Source organism: Lutra lutra, chromosome 12, assembly GCF_902655055.1.
Source record: "Lutra lutra chromosome 12, mLutLut1.2, whole genome shotgun sequence".
Lineage (NCBI taxonomy): Eukaryota > Metazoa > Chordata > Mammalia > Carnivora > Mustelidae > Lutra > Lutra lutra.
Genome location: NC_062289.1, coordinates 50,673,341 through 50,694,267, shown reverse-complemented (window position 1 = coordinate 50,694,267; position 20,927 = coordinate 50,673,341). Strand labels below are relative to the sequence as shown.

The 20,927-nt window shown below is 35.7% G+C and overlaps 1 protein-coding gene across 4 annotated transcripts in view; it reads right to left on the bottom strand.

Annotated features, from left to right (window-relative positions):
* The window catches only part of USP14 (ubiquitin specific peptidase 14), a 45,222-nt gene extending 24,529 nt beyond the window's left edge, over positions 1-20,693 (bottom strand). The window contains exons 1-5 of one of the 4 annotated variants that reach the window (XM_047698588.1): positions 20,240-20,693; positions 16,489-16,634; positions 13,988-14,020; positions 2,760-2,864; positions 1,840-1,943 (exon numbers count right to left, since the gene is read on the bottom strand). In XM_047698588.1, coding sequence (XP_047554544.1) covers positions 1,840-1,943; positions 2,760-2,864; positions 13,988-14,020; positions 16,489-16,634; positions 20,240-20,678 — 827 coding nt within the window. In that variant the 5' untranslated portion in view covers positions 20,679-20,693. Of the gene's footprint in view, positions 1-1,839; positions 1,944-2,759; positions 2,865-13,987; positions 14,021-16,488; positions 16,651-20,025; positions 20,169-20,239 lie in introns of those variants that run through there. The other 3 variants (XM_047698591.1, XM_047698589.1, XM_047698592.1) reach the window with 3 other exon arrangements.
* Positions 20,694-20,927: the final 234 nt, after the last annotated feature.

The following is a 20,927-nucleotide window of genomic DNA, read 5'->3' as shown; positions in this document are numbered from 1 at the left end:
AGTTGTAATAAATTTAGTCAGAATTCAGTTATTTATTTTTAAGTTACATATTTAGACTCACTGAGAAGTGATTCTCATTTATAGACTATTTCACAGGCTTTCAAAACATGGATAATTGTTTATTCTTTTTTCTTTTGTATATGGTATAAAAGAAAGTTTTACTTCTTTGTAAAATCATTACTCACTAGCATTAGGACAAATCAATACAAATCAATGTATTTATTTCTAAACTAGAACTGAGAGTCCAGAAATAAATCTTACTACATACATCTTATGAGCAAATGATTTTTAAAGGTGCTAGGGCAATTCCACAGGGAAAAGAGCAGTCTTCAACAAGTGGTACTCGAAAAACTAGATATCAATTTGCAAAAGAAGGGGATGGAATACCAACTACCAACTCCCCACTATACATAAAAATTAACTGAAAATGGATCAGAATAAAAATGGATCAAAGACCTAAATTTAAGAGCTTAAAACTCTTAACAAAATAGAAGTATTTGTGACCTAGGATTAGTCAATGGTTTCATACGTAAGATACACACACACAAAACACAAAAAGTAAATTAATCAAAAATAAAAACTTTTGTGTTACAGAACAACATCAAGAAAGTGATGACAAGAGGCGCCTGGGTGGCTCAGTGGGTTAAAGCCTCTGCCTTCGGCTCAGGTCATGATCCCAGGGTTCTGGGATCGAGCCCCGCATCGGGTTCTCTGCTCAGCAGCGAGCCTGCTTCCCTTCCTCTCTCTCTCTGCCTGCCTCTCTGCCTACTTGTGATCTCTGTCAAATAAATAATAAAATCTTTAAAAAAAAAAAAAAAGCGAAGACAACTCACAAAATGAAAAATTTATAAATTATCTATCTGAAAAAGGACTTGTATCCAGAATATATAAAGAACACTTAGAACTGAATAATAAAAAGATGAACCATTTAAAACACAGGCAAAGGATTTAAACAGATATCTCTCCAAAGATATACATGCCAGTAAGCACATGAAAGGATGCTCAACATCACTAGTTATGATGTAAATGCAAATGACAACTACAAATGAGAGACGATTTTACCCTTAGGATGACTATAATCAAAGACATACAATAACAATATTTGCATGGAGGTGGAGAAATTGGAACTCCCTTACATTGGTGGTAAAATGGTGCCTAGCAGTTTGACAGTTCCTCAAAATGTTGTTTAACATAGTTACTATGTGGTCAAGCAAGCCACTCATAACCAAAAGAAATGAAAAAAACTGGTCTGCACAAAACTTGTCCTTGAATGTTCCTGGTAGCATTACTCAAAGGAGCTACAAACTAGAAATGAATCAAATGTTAACAGATGAACTGATCAACAAAATGCAGTATGTTCATTAATAATGGGCTATTAATTCAGACATAAAAAAGAATGAGGTACTGATACATACTACAACATGAATAAACTCAGAAAATATTATGCTAAGTAAAAGAATCCAGTCACAAAAAGTCACCCATTTTATGATTCCATTTATATGAAATGTCCAGAACAGGAAAATCTATAAGACAGAAAGTAGGGAAATGGTTGCCTAAAGCTGGACGTGGGAATGATAAAATGACTGATTGCCTGTGAATATAAGGTTTCTTTGTGGGGGGGGGAGAAAAGATCCTAAAATTAGACTGTTGTGATGGTTGTACAACCTGCTGAATAAAGACCATTTAACTGAATACTTTAAAGGGATGAACTATACAATAAAGGAGTATCTCAGTAAAGTTGCTAAAAAATTATACACACACTTATACACAAAACACTACTCACCAAAATGTGAGTGTCCCTTACCCACCAAAAGAACTCACATTTATCTTCTGTCTTACCTTTTAAGGGCATCTTTGAGTTCAGGCACAGAACGAATACATTGAACTGTAGCATTCATGTAGCAAGTGTTACCAAGGTTTGTCAATCCACATGGTAATTCCATCTGAAAAGGACAAGGATTAAAACATTTTTATAAAATGACATAGCATATATAAAATCACTAAAGTTCACACTTTGAAGTATAATTTACCAACTCATACCAATTTATATTCCAACTTTACCCAAAAGTAATAGTTTTATACTTCTAACAGAAATGTTCACTTGCATTATGTTGACATTCTGTTTTAATTCCCTTCTCAAAAATACTGAAAGCCTCTTTTCCCATAAAATAATAGCACTGCTAGCACTGCCCAACACTTATTTATTAAAGACACTAATTGACTTTGCACTGAATTATCCAATTATATCAGAACTCCTCAAGCCAATTTCAAAAATAAAACCTTTTAGTTCTAAAAACATACAACTTGGGGAGCCCCAGGTCAGGCTCCATGTTCAATGGGAATCTGCTAGAGATTTTCTCTCACTCTCCCCTTCCCCCCACAACTCACCCATGTGCTCTAATAAAATCTTCAAACTAAACAAGAACATATATCTTGATATTACCAATTAAATCTTCAAAACACTTTTATTTTTTTTAAAGATTTATTTATTTTCGAGAGACAGTGTGTGCACTTGAGCAGGGGAAGGGGCAAAGGAAGAGGGAGAGAATCTCAAGCAGACTCTTCTTAGAGGTGGAGCCCATCACAGGGCTTGATTCCACAACCCTGATATCATGACCTGAGCTGAAATCCAGAGTCAGACGCTTAACCGACTGAGCTACCCAGGCGCCCCAAATCTTTAAAACGTTTAGATGCTACTTTCTGAAAGGCATCTTAGTACCTGTAGCAATCATCTTTATACAAAACGTGGTGTATCTTACCGCAGATGCTAACTGTTCTTCTGTCATGTCTTCTACAAAGACAGTTTTAGCTGAGGGTTCCTCAGGAAGAGCATCTGCTGACCCCATCATTAGTAGAGTCATACCCTGTTTTAAAAAAAATTTCATTTCATAAAAATGCTCAGAAGTTGATAATGATTATGTCCAATGAAAGAAGCCAGACACAGAAAAATAAAACACATTGTATGCTTGCATTTGCCAGAAAAGGTAAATCTACAGACACAAGGCAGACTAGCGATTGCTAAGGCTAAAAGTGGAAAGAGGGAGTGACTTTAAACAGACACCTATTTCTTTCTGGGGTGATGGAAATGTTCTAGGACTGTGGTGAAGGTTACACAACTCTTGTCAATACTAAAAATCAGCAAGAGTTTAAAAAAAAAAAAAATACTGAGGTGGCTGCTTCAAGCCAAAGGTCCCCTGCTTATATTCAAAGGGGCACAAAGAAACTTTTCAGAATGATAAAACTTCTGTATCTTGATTGTGGTGGTAGTTACATGACTATATAGAACTACCCAAATTCAAACTGCACACTAAAAGTAGGTGAATTTTAATCCATATAAATTATACTTCAATGAAGCTAGGGAAAAATAAATAGTGTCATAAAAACAGTTGAGAATGTTTAAAATACTGGAGGGGAGGGAATTCTCGAAATGATTATTAACATTTAGTGGAATCATTTCTCCCCATAACAAAGTGCAGTTAGCATTCTTTTTGTGAATGTATATTGTATAAATGTAACAATTACTTATAATTGAATGGAATTATTTTGAGAGCACCAAACCCTCCATTATTGGAAAACATTATACCAAACACATAAATTAGTTCAAAATATCCAATTTTATAATTCTACATTATAGAATATATATAAGGGAATATATATTATATATAGGATATACATAAGGGAATATTTACATTCAACACATACGTAACATTCCATACAACAGAAAAACAATGAAGATGACACTGTCCCCTAAATCACTAATCCTGAAATGTTAACAAAATCTTACTATGGAAGATATAAACACATAAGACAAAGAAAAGAGTAGGGAGGTTTAAAAAAAAAAAAAAAGAGCCAAAAAATGGAGGTTTAAGAAGGAAAAAAGTAAGAGAAGATAGAAATTTCCACATGAGGATTAAATTAGAAAGTTAAAAAGTTTGGGCACCTGGCTGGCTTAGTCAGTAGAGCATGTGACTCTTGATCTCAGGGTTTTAAGTCTGAGCCCCATGTTGGGTGCAGAGATTACTTAAAAATAAAACCTTAAAAAAAATTTTTTAAAGAAAATTAATAAGGACAACAAACTCAGTCCTGAGAGCACCTATGTTGAAATCCAATAACCTTCTTTCTACCACCCATTATTTTAACTTAAACTTTCTGTGATAGCAGAAGGAATACTAAACCATCACTAAAAAATCTTTTCCCAAAGACTACCCTCAGGAAAACCAAATATTTAAAGGATGTACTAGCAAATAGTCTGTTATAAACATGATATAAAAGAAAGAAAATGGGGTGCCTGGGTGGCTCAGTCATTACACATCTGCCTTCAGCCCAGGTCATGATCCCAGGGTCCTGGGATCAAGTCTCGCATCAGGCTCCCTGCAAAGCGGGAAAGTCTGCTTCTCCCTCTCCCACTCCCCCTGTTTGTGTGCTCACTCTTGCTATGTCTCTCTCTGTCAAATAAATAAAATCTTACAAAAAAAAAAAAAGAAAAAGAATATCAGTAAATAACAGTAAATGTAAGAATATACCTGTAATATTTTAATAAGAAACTATAAAGCTTTACTTAGGAATATAAAATACACCTAAATAATAAATTGAAAGTCATTAACAGTTTTTAGGCAGGAAAAATGACTGTAAAGATGTGATTCTAAATTATTACATGAATTTAATTTTTTTGAAACTTTACAAAATGATTCATTCATATACCAAGTTTATACCCATAAGAGCTAGAAATTTCTAAAAAATAAAGATTAAAACAATGCCATTTAAGAAGAAAATAGATTATACAATGAGGAATGTTGAGAAAAACTGGATAATTTAGAAAAAAAAATATCATCTGTTCTCCACCTCACGGTATGCCATACCCCAAAATGAATTAAAAGACTTAAGAAATAAAACAAAGGGTGCCTGGGTGGGTCAGTGGGTTAAGCGTCCAACACTTGGTTTCAGCTCAGGTCATGATCTCATGGGTAGAGAGTATCGAGCCCCTCAACGATGGGCTCCACACTCAGCCAGGAGTCTGCTTGAAGATTCCCTCCCTCAGCCCTTCCCCCAACCTGCGTGCACACGCTCATGCTCTTTCTCTTTAAAATAAATAAATCTTTTAAAATAAATAAATAAGACAAATAATTACAAAAACATGTAAGTGAATTAAAAAAACCTTGCTTTGCTGGAATATTTTCTAAAAGTGACATAGAAGATGAAAGGACTAATGTTACTACATAGTTCTTGAAAACTTCTACAAAACATTACAAGTCAAAATCTAAAAGGAAAACGGGTAAAAAGGTTACACTATATAGAAGCACATAAAAAAAAAATCAGTAAAGCAAACAATAGAAAACTGGACAAAAGATATAAACAGTAAACAAAAGGGCTTAAAATAAATTAAGCTTCTACTGTAAGAAGCTAGAAAAAGTATACAAAGTAAAAGAAGGAAATAAAGCAAAGAGGTAAAATCAATAAAATAATAAACAGAAGTTGATTCTCTTGGGGGCGGTAAATTCATGAAATTGACAAACCTCTGGGTAGATAATGAAGAAAGTTAGAGAGAAACCAGGAAAATACCAGGAAAAAAAGAGAGAGAGAGAGAGAGAGAAAACATCACTAGAGAGTCTAGAATTAAAGGACAGTAAGAATGTATTATGTCAATCAAGTTGACAATTTAAGCTGTAAATTAAATGGGCCAATTCCTTAAAAGATGTTAACTATTATCAAAACAGATGTCAAAGAAAACATAACATCAAGAGTCCTACATTTATTAAATACATTAGATTCCTAACTGAAAGTCTTCCCACAAAGAAAGCTCCAATTTTCAATGGAGAATTCTATGAACCATTTAAAGAAAATCTCTTTCAGAAAACAGAAGAGGTGGGGATGCCTCCTAACCCATTTTATATGGCCAGGATTACACTGACAGCAAAAGCAGACAAAGACAAATCAAGAAAACTATAAACCAGTAATTCTCACAACTAGAAACACAAAAATCCTTTACAAAATACCACCAAATAGAATCCAGCAATATATAAAAAGGAAAATACATAATGACTAAGTGGGGTTTAGCCCAAGAATGAAAGGTTGGTTTACTATTTAAAAGAGTCAATGTATTTATTTCACCACATTAACAGATTAAAGGATAAAAAAATGATCCTTGCAATAGATATGGAAAAAGTATGTGAAAAATTCAACTCCCATTCATGAATAAAAATTCTCAGCAAATTACAAATAGAGGAGAACTTCCTCAAACTAATGATGAACATCTATAAAACAACTCCAACAAAAACTGGAGATTTTTCTCCTAGGATCAGGAAAAAAAACAATGATGTGTACAATGTCAACCACTTCTACTCAACATTGTGCTGAACATCCTAACCAGTTCAGTAAAGCAAGGGAAAAAAAAAAAGAAATAAAAGGCATGCAGATTGAAAAGGAAAAAAATAAAACCATTCTTATTTCAACATGATTGTATCCTACCTACATAATCCTAAACACTAATATGTAAAAATCAGCAAAATCACAGGATACAAGATCAATATATAATAATTAATTCTATTTGTATATGTTAGCAATAAATAACTGGAAAATGACATTTGAAAAATGCCATTTATGATAGCATCAAATACCATGAACCACTTTATAACATTTTAAAAAAACGTGTACGATCCTGTATTGAAAATAAAATGGTGCCTGAGTGGCTCAGCTAATTAAGCATCCAACTCTTGGTTTCAGCTCAGGTCATGATCTCATGGGTCATGAGATCAAGCCCCTTGTTGGGCTCCACGCTCAGCAAGAAGTCTGCTTGAAGATTTTCTCCCTTTGCCCCTCCCCTGATGCGCATGCATGTGTGTACATATTCTCTCTCTCAAGTAAAAAAATCTTTAAAAAAAGAAAAGAAAAAAAAAAAAAATAGGGCCCCTGGGTGGTTCAGTAGGTTAAACATCTGCCTTTGGCTCAGGTCATGATCCCAGGGTCCTGGGATCAAGCCCTGCATCAGGTGCCCTGCTTGGCAGGGAGTCTGCTTCTCTCTCCTCCTCTGCCCCCCACTCAAGCACGTACTCAAATAAATAAATAAAATCTTTAAAACAAAAGAAAAAAATATATAAAACATTGTTGTGGGAAATTTTTTTCAGAAGATTCAAGATGTCCCAATTTGGGGGTCCTAGCTGGCTCCGTCAGTTAAGCATCTGACTCTTGATTTTGGCTCAGGTCACAATCTTAGGGTTGTGAGATCAAGCCCGACATGGGGCTCCATGCTGGGCATGAAGCCTGCTTAAGATTCTCTCTCCCCCTCTCCCAATGCCACTGCCCCTCCCCCACCACTCATGCATACAAGCTCTCTCTCAAAATAGAAAAATATTTTTAAAATTTTTAAAAAGACATCCCAGTTTGATATATAGTATCAATGTAATTCCAATCAAAATCCCAGAAGACTCTTGTAGAAAATAAACTGAATCTAAAATGTTCAAAGGACATGCAAAGACTTTAGAATAGCTAGCCATAAGTGTTGAAAAAGAAGAACAATCTGGACTCCTACTACTTGATTTCAAGTCTTGAATAATCAAGACAGTGGAGAGTGGGTACTGGTGTAAAGGAACATATACAAATCAACAGAACAGAATCCAGAAACAGACTTACACGTGCTCATACAACTGAACACTCATATGAAAAAAATAAACCTTAACCACTGCTTAACAACAAACACAAGAGTGTGCTCAAAACGGATGATATACCTAAGTATAAAAGATAAAACTTGTAAAAGTTTTAGAAAACAGAAGTCTCTTGTGACCTTGACACAGGCAAAGATTTCTTAGATGGGATACAAACAGTCAAAACCATAAAAGAAAGAAACTGATAGGTTATACTTGAACAAAATTTAAAATTTCTACTCAAAAAAACATTTTTAAAAAGACAAAAAAATCAGAAACTGAAAGAAAATATCACAGCAGATGTATCTCACAAAAGACTTGATCCCAGTAGGTATTCTTTATATGCAAGTAAGAAAATAACCCATTTAAAAATAAAGATCTGAACAGATGTTTCACAAAAAGATCTAAAAGGTGCCAATAAGCTTAAAGCGTTCAATACCATCAGTCATCATATAAATGTAAACTAAAACCACAAGGAAGTATCACTAACACCCACCAGAATGACTAAAACAAAAATGACTGACAACAGTCAAATGCTGTGATGGCAGAACAACTGGATCTATCATATACTGTTCATAACAATGTAGAATGGTACAACCATCACTTTGGAAAGTATCTGGCAGTTTCTTACAAAGTTAAACACATTCTTAACCATAAGACCCAGCAATTTCACTCACAGGTTATTTACTCAAGAAAAAGGAAAATATGCATCTACAAAAATGAAGGTTCCCAGCAGTTCTGTTCATAACAGTCAAAAAGCAGAAACAAAAATATCCATCAACAGATGAACATGCGTGCACACACGCACACATAAAAGGGACCAAAATTTTACAACAGGCAAAACTACCCAACATATGGAACTGTAGTCTCAAAAAAGAGGAGAGAAGGGCACACAGAAAACAAACTTAAATAGCTTAAACTTTTCCAAATTTAATAAAAACTATAAACTCACAAATCCAAGAAACTCAAACAGAATAAATATAAGCAAACCTCTCCAAGACATGTAATTAAATTGCTGAAAAGCAATCTCAAAAGCATCAGGAGGAACGAGACATATTATATATAAAGGAATTAAGAATGACAACTATGCAGATCAGAAGACATTTTTCATGTATTCAAAGAAAAAGTGTTAATCTTGAAATCTATACCTATCAAATATGTCTTTCAAAAATAAAGGTGAAATAAAGAGCTTTTAAGAAAAACAAAAGCAGAGAAAATTCATAGACATGCTCTGTAAGAAATGTGTAAGTTCTTGAAGCAGAAGAAAATGGTATCTGATGGAAATCTATATTTGGATCCAAAGGAAGAATGCCAAAAATGGTAAATGAGTTTTAAACATTTTTACTCTCTTTAAATGATAAGTGACTATTTAAGGCAAAAATAGGAATGAAGTATAAGATTTCTAACATGTGGAAGTAAACTGTATGACAACAATAGCACCAAAGACCAGGGAAATGGAAGCATACTATTTTAAGAATCTTATACTATACCTGAAGTCATTTGTTATTTAAGGCAGAGGATGATTAAAGATATGTAATATAAATCCTAGAGGAGCAGCTCAAAGTCATCATCTTAGCACCCTTATACCAAGAGTCAGCAAACTTTTCCTATTAAGGATCACATAATAAACATTTTAGGCTTTCTGGGCCATATACAGCCCATTAAAAATGAGCAATAAACTCAGATGACCAAAATAACATTGGTATGTTCTGGGACTACACAGAACCAAATGAGAAATATGTAACAGAAATGTATTAGAAAAAAGCCCAAATAATTGGAGATGAAACAACATAATTCTAAATAATCTATACGTAAAAGAGCAAAAAACTAAACCAAAAAAACACCCACGACATAAGAAAATATTTAACTGCATAATAAAAACATAGCACATCAAAAGTTGTGGCTACAACTACAAGTGATTAAACAGAAAATAATAATTTTAAGTGTCTACATAAGGAAAGAAGGTATTAAAAAAAAATCAATGATTTAAGCACACACCTTAAAAAGCAAGAAAATGAAGCAATTTGAACCAAGGTAGAATAAAAGAAAATAACGTAGAGTAAATATCAGTAAACTGGAAAATGGATAATATATGAAGTAAACAAAGTAAATAATTGAAAAGAATAATTGATAAATCCTTAGCAACACTGACCAAAAACAAAACACCAAAGACTTATCAGGTATGGAAAGGGGGGAACATCAACAAATAAAGATAACAGATATAAAAGAATAATTAATGAACAGTCTGGATATTATGAACAACTTCATGCCAATAAATTCAATATTTAAACAAATTTTCTCAAAGAGAAAATTCACCAAAACTGGCATAAAAAACAGAAAACCTAAATACCCTTTATCTATTAAAGAAATTAAATATCAAAGTCTTAAGGAAAATCCAGGTCCAGATAAAATTAACTAGTAAATTATTTCAAGTATTTACAGAAATGCCAATCTTACACAAACTCATTTAGAAAAGAAAGGGCAATACATTCCCAAATAAAAATATTAATACCTCTCATGAACATATATACAAATATCTTTTTTTTAAATGAGAAAATTAAATCCAGCAATGTATTAAGGAGATAAGTAAATCATGACTCAATGGGTTTGATGGGTTTGTCCCAGTTCTCAAAGTGTTTATGAACCCTTACTGGTCTCTGAAATTCTTTCACAGAGCCAGCAAGATCAAAACTATTTTCCTAATACTACGATGTTACTGTCCCTTTTTCACTGTGCTGACATCTGCACTAATGGTGGTAAATCACTTGAGGCTAAAAATTTTTAACAGTTTAGCACATATCAAAGTAATGATATAAAATAAATTGGTAAAAATGATTATTGATTTTATTAAATCTCGACCTCTGGATACATTTCTTTGTGATATTCTGTGTTATGAAATGAGAAGTACCCATTCAAAAAAGACTTACTTTCGTGGCAACCAAGATCTCCTTTAGTAGGTAAATAAAACTCTGGTACATCCATAAAATGGACTATATTCAGCACTAAAAAGAACTATACTATCAAAGCCATGAAGAGTCATGGAGGAAATTTAAATACATATTACTAAGTGAAAGAAAGGACACATCTTGTAGGATTCCCAATACATTGACACTCTGGAAAAAGGCAAAGCAATGGAGACAGTAAAAATATCAATCGTTGTCAGGGGGTTGAAGGGATGAATAGGCAGAGCACACAGAATTTTGGGGACAATAAAACTACTCTGTATGACACTATAATGGTGAATACATGTCATTATACATTTGTCCAAACCCACAGAATGTATAACACCAACAGTGAATCCTCATGTAAACCCTGGACTTTGGGCAACAATGATGTGTCAATTTAAGTTCATCAATTATAACAAATGTGGGATGCCTGCGTGGCTCAGTTGGTTAAGTTTCTGCCTTTAGGTCAGGTCATGAAACAGGGACCCAGGATCAAGTCCCACATGGGGCTCCTTGCTCAGCAGGGAGCCTGCTTCTCCCTCTGCCTGCTGCGTCCCCTGCTTGTGTGCTCACACACGTGCCTGCACTCTCTCTCTGACAAATAAAATCTTAAAAAAAAAAAAAATTATAACCAATGTGCCATCCTGGTAGGAGATGTTGGTAATGGAGGAGGCTTCTGCCTGTGTGGGGAAGAGGATATATGGGAAAGCTCTGTTTCTTCCACTCAGTTTTTGCTGTGAATCTAAAACTGTTCTACAAAATAAAGTCTATTAAAAATATATCAGAGGAGGGGCGCCTGGGTGGCTTAGTCGGTTAAGCCTCTGCCTTCAGCTCAGGTCATGATCCCAGGGTCCTGGGATTGAGCCCCGCATTAGGCTCCCTGCTCAGCTCTGCCTGCTGCTCTGCCTACTTATGCTCTCTCTGTCAAATAAATAAAATCTTAAAATATATGTAGATATATGGGGCACCTGGGTACCTCAGTTGGTTAAGCATCCAATGCTTGATGTCCGACTCAATTTTGGCTAAGGTCACGATGTCAAGGTTGTGAGATGGAGACCTGTGTCAGGCTCTTGCTAGGCACAGAGCCTGCTTAAGATTCTCTCTCACTTTTTCTGCCCCTACCCACTCCTTGTCTAAATAAATTACATACACACACACATATGAAAATAATCAATAGAAATAACACATCTGCATACCAAAACATGATCATTTTCTTCAGGATAGCTTATGTTAAATGTATGAGTTGCACACAGACTAGTTACTTTTTCAGTATCATTTTTACTTAAAACTACAAATAATGGGTTTTTATACTCAAGTATTTAGCCAATATTTCTCAAATAAATGAAGTGAGCTTGCTGCTTTAGGAAAAATAAATGACTACATAAAGTTGCCAATGACAAAATTAGAGCTTTCGAGTGAAAATTCGAATTTTATATCTGTCACTATATACTTGGCACCTTTTGAATTATAGCCAAGTAGATTTGTATGCACAAAAAGTCACTGATGTGGTTTCTACCACAAACTAACCAATAATTAGCTATTACATGTTGAGTTTGGGTATACTATGAAAGATGAATATTCACAATTTTATCAGAAAAGATACCTCCCTTTTGAAACTATTTATGTGAGGCCAGATTTATTATACACACCTCAACTAAAACAACTTATCGCAGCAGACTAAATGTAAAAGCAACTATGAGAGTTTATCTTTTATTAAGACAGATTTTCAAGAGATTTGCGAAAATATAGAGCACTGCCAGTCCTTTCACAATATTTCTAGGGAAACATTTAAAAATACAAAATTAACATGTAATGGGTTTGTCATTGTTATTTCTAAATAAATAGACTTTTTAATTTGTTTTAATTTCTAATATGGTAAATGCCAATAGATATAAACGAATATATATGAAACTCTTTGGGGTTTAAAAATAATAACTTTTTATATAAGTGCAATTAGGGCTGCAAAAAAATATTTGAGGGTTGCACATCCCAGGAATGCAATATTTAACAATTAAAAATCAATGAGGGGTGCCTGAGTAGCTCAGTCAGTCAAGCGTCTGCCTTCTGCTCAGGCCTTGATCTCAGGTCCTGGGATAGAGCCCCACATCTGGCTCCCTGCTAGGTAGGGAATCTGCTTCTCCCTCCCGCTCTGCTCCTCCCCTCCTGTTCATGCACTCTCTCGCTCTCTCTCAAATACATAAATAAATAAACTTAAAAAAATTAAAAATAGGGGCGCCTGGGTGGCTCAGTGGGTTAAAGTCTCTGCCTTCGGCTCAGGTCATGATCCCAGAGTCCTGGGATGGAGCCCCGCGCATCCGGCTCTCTGCTCAGCAGGGAGCCTATTTCCCTTCCTCTCTCTCTGCCTGCCTTTCTGCCTGTCAAATAAATAAATACAATCTTTAAAAAAAAAAAAAAAAGAAGAAGAAGAAGAAGAAGAAATCAATGAGATTAACCAGATTATCAGAATAAAGTAGGAAAATCATATGATCTTTTTTAAAACTTAACAAAATTCGACAGTCATTCATAATTTTAAAAGTCCTAGTGAACAAGTTAGGATAAGACAAAGATGACCATTCTCACCACTTTCTATTCAACATTGTATTATAAGAAGTCCTAGCCCAGGGAAATAAGGCAATAATAAGAAATAAAAGTCATAAAGATTGGAAAGGAAGAAGTAAAAATACCTCTATTTGCAGATAACATGCTCGTGTACATAAAAAACCCCAGTGGAATCTAGAAAATAACTAATGAAACTATTAAGTGAATTTAGCAAGGTCACAGGATGAAAATAAACTATGTTTTTATAACCTACCCATGAACACTGGAAACAAAATTTTTTTTAAAATATCATTTAAGAGCCACGAAATCTTAAGTCCAAAGAATCTAACAAAAACCATGAAGATCCTACACTAAGAAGCTATAAACTCAGTTTAGGAGAATATAAAGACCTAAACAGAGTACGTCATTTTAAGGATTTTATACTAAATACTGTTAAGATGGCCATTTTCCCCAAACTGAACAAAGAACCAATACGATCTTAAAATTCCAAGAGTCCATTTGTAAAATTTGACAGACTTATTCTAAAATCAAAAGGAAACGCAAAGAAGCTAAAATATTCTTGCAGAAGTTGGAGAACTTATCTCATTTCAAGACTTATTAAAAGCTTTAATCACTAAGACCATGTGTACTAGCATAAGTTATAATCAAATATATCAGTGAAAGAGGAATCCAAAAGTAAATCTGCCATGGATTTTCCCAAGACAAGTCAATGGGAAAAAGAGAGTATTTTCAATAAATAGTGCTGGAACAACTGGATACATCTATGGAAAAAAGGCATCTGCAACGCATTTGTATATAATAATTAAGAAACTGAATTACAGTAAATGCTCTTAGGATAATACTTACATTTTTTATTTTGAGGTTTCCCCAATCATCATCCTGTTTTAGAAACAAATGAAAAACATTTAACCACACCTTTATAATCTGAACATATTCTAATAATCAATGAATTTTAAGCTACTCCAAAACAGAATTGTTTTGCAGATTTTTACTTATTTAAAAAATCTTATTTAAAAAATTACTTAATAAAAAAAGTAATTTTTACTTAAAATTACTATAGTCAAAAGTATTTTATGTTAAATGCAGTGCTACAATCAGTAAGTCTTACAATTGCTTTAACTATATTGGGGGTTTGTGGGGGGAGTAGGGAGAGAAAAAATGAAAATAAAAGGGGACCGGAGAGGGAGACAAACCTTAGGAGACTCAATCTCAGGAAACAAACAAGCTGGGGGGTGGCAAGGTTGGGGGGATAGGGTGGCTGGGTTATGGACACTGGGGAGGGTATGTGCTATGGTGAGTGCTGTGAATCGTGTTAAGATTGATGACTCACAGACCTGTACCCATGAAACAAATAATACATTATCTGTTAATAATTAAAAAAAAAAACAATTGCTTAAACTACAAAAGACACAATCTAAAAAACAATAAACCTGACTGTACTAAACCTTGATGATAGATATTAATTTTTCTCCATGTTTGTTATATGTATGCACCCAGCAAAACTAGTAATTAGCTTATGTGACAGGAATTAAGAGTAACTTATGAAATAAGGTCTAAATATAATTACAATGATTATATAATTTACTGTCCAAAGCAGGAGATTCTTTTTTTTCTTTTTTTTTTTTTTCAAAGCAGATTCTTAAAATGAAAGTGCTATTAAAAATTATACCAGGAATACCAGAAGCAAACTACCCTTAATGACATCTGCTGTGTCCACAAATGTTTTTTCAAGTCCTAAATTTCACATCTATGAAGTAATTAAATATTTCACTTCAATATATTCAATTAAAACAATTTTTTTTAATGCCATGACTGGCCCCCAGACATCCTGGCCTACCACATACTGCAGCTAAACTCTTTCCCTTCACAGAATAAAGTCATTTCCACATAACTTCTTTTTCAGACAAAATGCCAGGCACCCAGTTAGTTTCCCTTTGGTAGTGCCAATTTTTTCTTTGGGCATCATGCTTCAAAGCGCAACAGTAACTTCCTAAATATCCTTCTCAGTTTAAGGTCCATTTCTATTAATCATAAGGAATGATAACTATATACATGCTCCCTCAGTTCCTTTATCTGAGGTCACACAAAGCTGAAAAAAATGAACTGAGATTTGCTTGGCTTGCTCTTCTAGTAACATGCTCTTCTGGTAACCTGCTATATGTTACTTAAATCTCTCTGATGCTAAGTTTCCTCATTTATTAAATTACAAAATACATTTATTCTTATTTTTCCAATATACAGAGTTGAGAATTAAAGAAAATAAAAGCCTGGCACAGAATAATTATTCAGTAAGTGATTACTATTAGTAGTCAATTTCATTTAATTACTATTTCTCTGTAATTCTCCATAGTACAGCACCAGTATACAGCTCATCACAAATTCAGTTATCAAGCCACTAATGACTAAAAAGCTCATACTGCAACTTGGAGGGGAAACAATGTTTTCTTCACCAACATCAATTTCACTGCCCACCTGACAGGGGCAACCAAGCCATATCTATAAAGTTAACTATAGCTCTTGGCATTTCACACCTAACTCTTGAGGGTATTATTTTTTTAAAACTATACTTCCCTAGTTTTACAAACAGTAATACTTGCATGTTTTTGTGGCACATCACCAATGACACCAGGAAGCTTAGACTCCTAACTGTAGTCAATATGACCATCCCAAGGAAACTGAAGAAAAAATTATGTTTGCTCTCTTTTAACAGAAATATTTTCTCCTACCTCCAAACAGGTTTTACATAGCAATTACTCCCTAAGTGCTAAGAGCCCTTTTTCAATGAGTGGAATATGAAACAGGCCAAAAAAATTAACAGTTTTCCAGTATTCAGAATGAGACTTTGGTAAAGATGTTGAACTATTCTGAATTTCAACACTGAATGCATGTACAAAAATACCTTCTGTAGTCTTTTTTTTTTTATCTACCATATTGTTCTATATTTTTAAGAGATAAAATTTTCTCCACCCCATAACAGAAAACTACTAAGGATGTATAGATTTTTATATTAATTTAAACAAAATAAAATATTTTTAACACACCCTCACCAGGAAAAAAATCCAAACAACTGAGATAAATGGAAAATTCCCCACTCCCCTGACTCCTATGAGTATTCAGTCATACAATGCATTTTAAAATAAAAATTTTAATGATGCTTCTATAATACAGTGTTTTGAAATGGCTACAGTGTTCCTTTCTACACCAACATGAATAAGAAAGTTTTAAATTCACAGACTATACACTCTCAACAAATTAAAAAATATATATACCTCAAATGCTACATTTTCTAGTGTTTGTTTCCACTAATTATATAATAGTATATAATGAAAATCTGGACTAAATTTTACCTTCAATGTTCCTCCTTTCACCATAACTTTCTGTCTGGCCGGCTGGACTCCAGTGAGTGCAAAAAGCTGAGCCTTGAACACCATGGGGGGCTCATCGGTGTTCAATTCTACACCTTCAAATTTCTCCTTTCCCCATTTCACAGTAACTGCAAACAAAACCATAATTTTTTTTTCATTTCTAAAAATAAGGCATATTTTTAGAAATAAAATAAAATAAAGCATATTTAAAACACGTGTAGGAATGCAGATTCTGAATTTTAAGAAGAAAGGTTCCATGGGAGAATTGAAAGGTGTGGTTCCTATGCAAGAGGTGGTCAAATATTAAGAATCCAAATATTAGGGGCGCCTGCGTGGCTCAGTGGGTTAAAGCCTCTGCCTTCGGCTCAGGTCATGATCCCAGGGTCCTAGGATCAAGCCCCGCATCAGGTTCTCTGCTCAGTGGGGAGCCTGCTTCCTCCTCTCTCTCTCTCTGCCTGCCTCTCCGCCTACTTGAGATCTCTCTCTGTCAAATAAATAAATAAAATCTTTAAAAAAAAATCCAAAAATTAAAAGATACAGAAATTTCAAAATTAAAAATTAAAAAATACAGAAATCTTTCTTCAGTCATTTGGATGGCTATTAAAAAAAAGAAGCCAATGAAGAAGAAAATACCTAGTGCTGGTGACAATGCAGAAAAACTAGAACCCTTGAACATTCCTGATGGGAATATAAAACAGTACAGCCACTGCAGAAAAATGTATGGTGGTTCCTCAAAAAATTAAACTTACCATATGATCCAGGAATTCCACTTCTAAGTATATACTCAAAAGCATGAAGCAGGGACTCAAACTGCTATCTGTATACCCCTGTTCATAGTGCATTATTCCCAAAAGACTCAAAGATGTGAGTGACCCAAGTGTCCATCAACAGATAAACAGATGAACAAAATGTGGTACAGACCTACAGTGAATATCATTCAGCCTTAAAAAGTAATGAAATTCTTATACATACTATACAACATGGATGAACCTTGGAGACATTATGCTAAACAAAGCAAGCCAGATGCCAAAAGTCAAACATTATGATTTCCCTTATGTGAGGTACCTACAGTAGTCAAATTCATAGAAAGTAGGATGGTGGTTGCCAGGAGGCTGGAAGGAAGAGGAAATGGAGAGTTATTGTTCAATGGGTACAGAATTTCAGTGTAGGCACATGAAAAAGTTCTGAAGGTGGATGGTGAGGACAGTCGCACAACAATATGAATGTACTTAATGCAAAAAATGTACACTTAAAAATAGTTTAAGCAGTACATTTTTGGTTACATATATTTTACCATATAATAAAAAAAAAAGTCTATTGGCCTCATGAAATATCTAACGTTTGAAATAACATAAAAGTAAGTAAACACAATATAAATACCTTGCCACTGAAAACTTCATACCTACTCAAATAAGAATCTCACAAGAGTTGTCTGTTTTTCCAATAAAACCAAAATATGAAAAACTAATCCTTACTCCAAATCCCAACTCCTTCACTAGTTCAATTAATGTGTTTAACATTCATTCAGTAAGCCCCAGAACAAGCTCTAGGAAGATTCTATGAACTTAGAATTTAATAAAAGAGAGAAAAGGGGGAGAAAAGGTAAAAATATTTAACAATAAAATATAAATATAAATATTATAAATGTTAGAGGATCACAAAGGAATGCTTCATGAGTGAAAGATTGCCTGGAGGAAGTGGTAACTTCTCTTTGAGTTGAGTCTCAAAGAAAAAATTAAGTGTTAGCCTAAATATAAGCATTCCTGGAAAAGATAAGAAAAACATCAAAAGCATAAAACTGCATTTTGTGCTCTGAGATTTAAGTAATTCCCTGAGAGGGGGGAGGAAACTGAAACTGGAAGCTGACCAAGGAGAAAGTCACAAAAGATAACATGTCATGCTAAAACATACAGGCTTTGGGTTTTATGTTATAGAAATGCAGTATCTGTGAAAGGTTTTCAGAAACGCCACTTTAGTCTGGTTTGAACATCAGAATGTTCTAGCAGCAGCTGGGGAAAATGGGTTTGAAGAGGACACAACTGTAATCTCGAAATAAACTAGGAATAGAGAACAATGTACAAGCAAAAGATTAAACTAAACTAAAACAGTACTAGAAATAATGAGGAGGAACCTATCTGAAATTAATTTAGCTGTGTCACCATGAGCAAGTTACTTAAACTTTTTGTTTATCCATCAAAGAGAATTATACTGGTGTCACAGGTTATGCTGAAGGTTAAAACAAAGCAACATGTATAGAAATACTAGCTTTGTGCCAGGTATACAGGTGTCCATTAATTTTAACAGCACTTATCCTTAACCATATACGAATCTATTTAATTTTCTACTAAAACTTATGAAATAGTACTTAAAATATTCTCATTTTAATATAGGGGTTTTTTTGCAGAACCTGAAAATATAAATTCTCAATATAGAAAGGTCAAAGAAGAAACCTTAGAAATCTACTTCAATTCTCTCATTTTGGAAATAAGGGAAAGATATGGTTAAAATATTTAAGACAGAACTCAATGTTAAGATAGATAGTTTGCTGAATACAAGTATTTCTTGAGGGGAACAAAGAGAGGTTGGTGGTGTTGTATGAGTCTACCAGTGTGTTTAAGTATTAGCATACACTGGTATTTATCTCCATCACTTAATTAATAACCCCTCAATTCTACATTGCATAAATAAAATATTTCAAGTACCATTCTACTGTTAATCTTGGCTTTAGAAAGAGGTTGAGCAATCATTAAAGCGTTCGGTTCAAGATTCTAGAACACCAAGAATCCACATCGAAATTAAACATTGTTCCTTTGATTCCTATCATTCTTTGGAAATGCTGAATCTTCAATAAAGAAATTATGATGGAGTTAGGAATGGCCAATGAATCACACATTCACTGCGAACCAAAGTCACCACATACGTTTTAGGTGCCATTTTGAAAAAAGACTAAGAACAGCAAGGTCCATTAACTAAGTGAAAATGTGATCCCTGGCTAATACCTTGGCCTGCCTCAAGCAAAATTTAAAAAAAAAAAAAAAAAAAAGCCAAATGCCATTTAAAAGGAAATGACGCCTGCGGGTATTTGTGTTCATCTAAGTCTCAAAGCTTAACATCATTCTTCAGACGTAGAAACCCAATATAACGTTTGATGAAAACATAAGTTCACAATCTACCTCGGGATAAAACTGAAATTTATACAAAAGGGGTGTTTGAGCCAAAGGCAGCAAGGGGTAAGCTATCGGAAGCTGTTAAGGGAAACCCGAAGCACCCTGAAAGCTAACCGTCCATCCCAGGTCCTTCCATCCCTCCCTTTCCCCAGGCTTCCTCCTCCCGACCCTCTCCTTCCGCAGCTACCACTGACGAGTCCAAGCAAATCCCACTACACCTCTAGCCTGGTCCCGGGGGCCTCGGGACACACCCTCACCTCTCCTGGCTCACTAGGACACGACAGAAAAACTATTCTGCAGAGTCACCACTCCCAGAAGCTGACTCGCGCTCCCCATTCCCACTCCCACCCACTCGGGCCGGAGGGGACAGCGATCCCTCAGGTGGCAGAGCTCGGAAACAGAGGGCGGAGAGAAAGGGGCCAGGGTCGTCGCCCGCCGCAGTAGCCCCCGCCCATGCCTGCCCGTACCCTCCCCAGCCCCATGCTCAGCCGGGTGCTGGCCCTGCAGTCCCGGCCTACTCAGAGGCCTAGCGCAGGGCGGAAGTGCAGGGCGAGGAAGGAGCTCACCGGAATAAAGCGGCATGGCGGCGGAAGAGGCGGCGGCGGTGCAGGAAGGCTGGGCCTGGCAAGGGCGACGAAGGGAAAGGAACGCGATGTAGCTGTGGCGGCGGCCAAGGCAGAGGCGCGGTAGTGGCGGCAGCACGGCTGCGACGAGAGTCTCATTCAAACCGGCCACTGGCGATGACGCAGCAACACGCAGTTTGCCCGCCGCGAAACCAACAGGGCGAAGGCTGGAGAAGACCGGGCGGGCTGAGCCGGCGAGGCGGGGCCTGCAGGGTGGAGAGCTGAGGGAGGTGGGAGCGGAGCCCGGCGAGGCGGCGGGCGAGCGCGAGCACGCGGCCCCTGCATCAGTACAGGTGCACGCCTGCGCATTGCCCTGTGCTGCCCGCGCCCGCCACGAAGTGGACTGGCCCTGCCCTCCTGGCCCCCGCTGGATGCCAGCCATGTGCCCCGCAGCTGTCTTTTTAAGAAAGCCTTTCTCCCCTTTTTCGAAAGAGGGGTTCGATTCGAGCTGGGCATATTTTTCCCCTTGTTAATATAGCCGGTAAAAAAACCTCGGGCCTTGCTCCACCCCCCCCTCACCTGGGTCTACTTAATAAAAATACCCAGCTCTCCCTTTTAGGATTTTGTGACAAAATGCGTGTCAGAAGACTTTGAATGCTGCAGAGATAGGCCTGCCTTGATTGTAATGTGT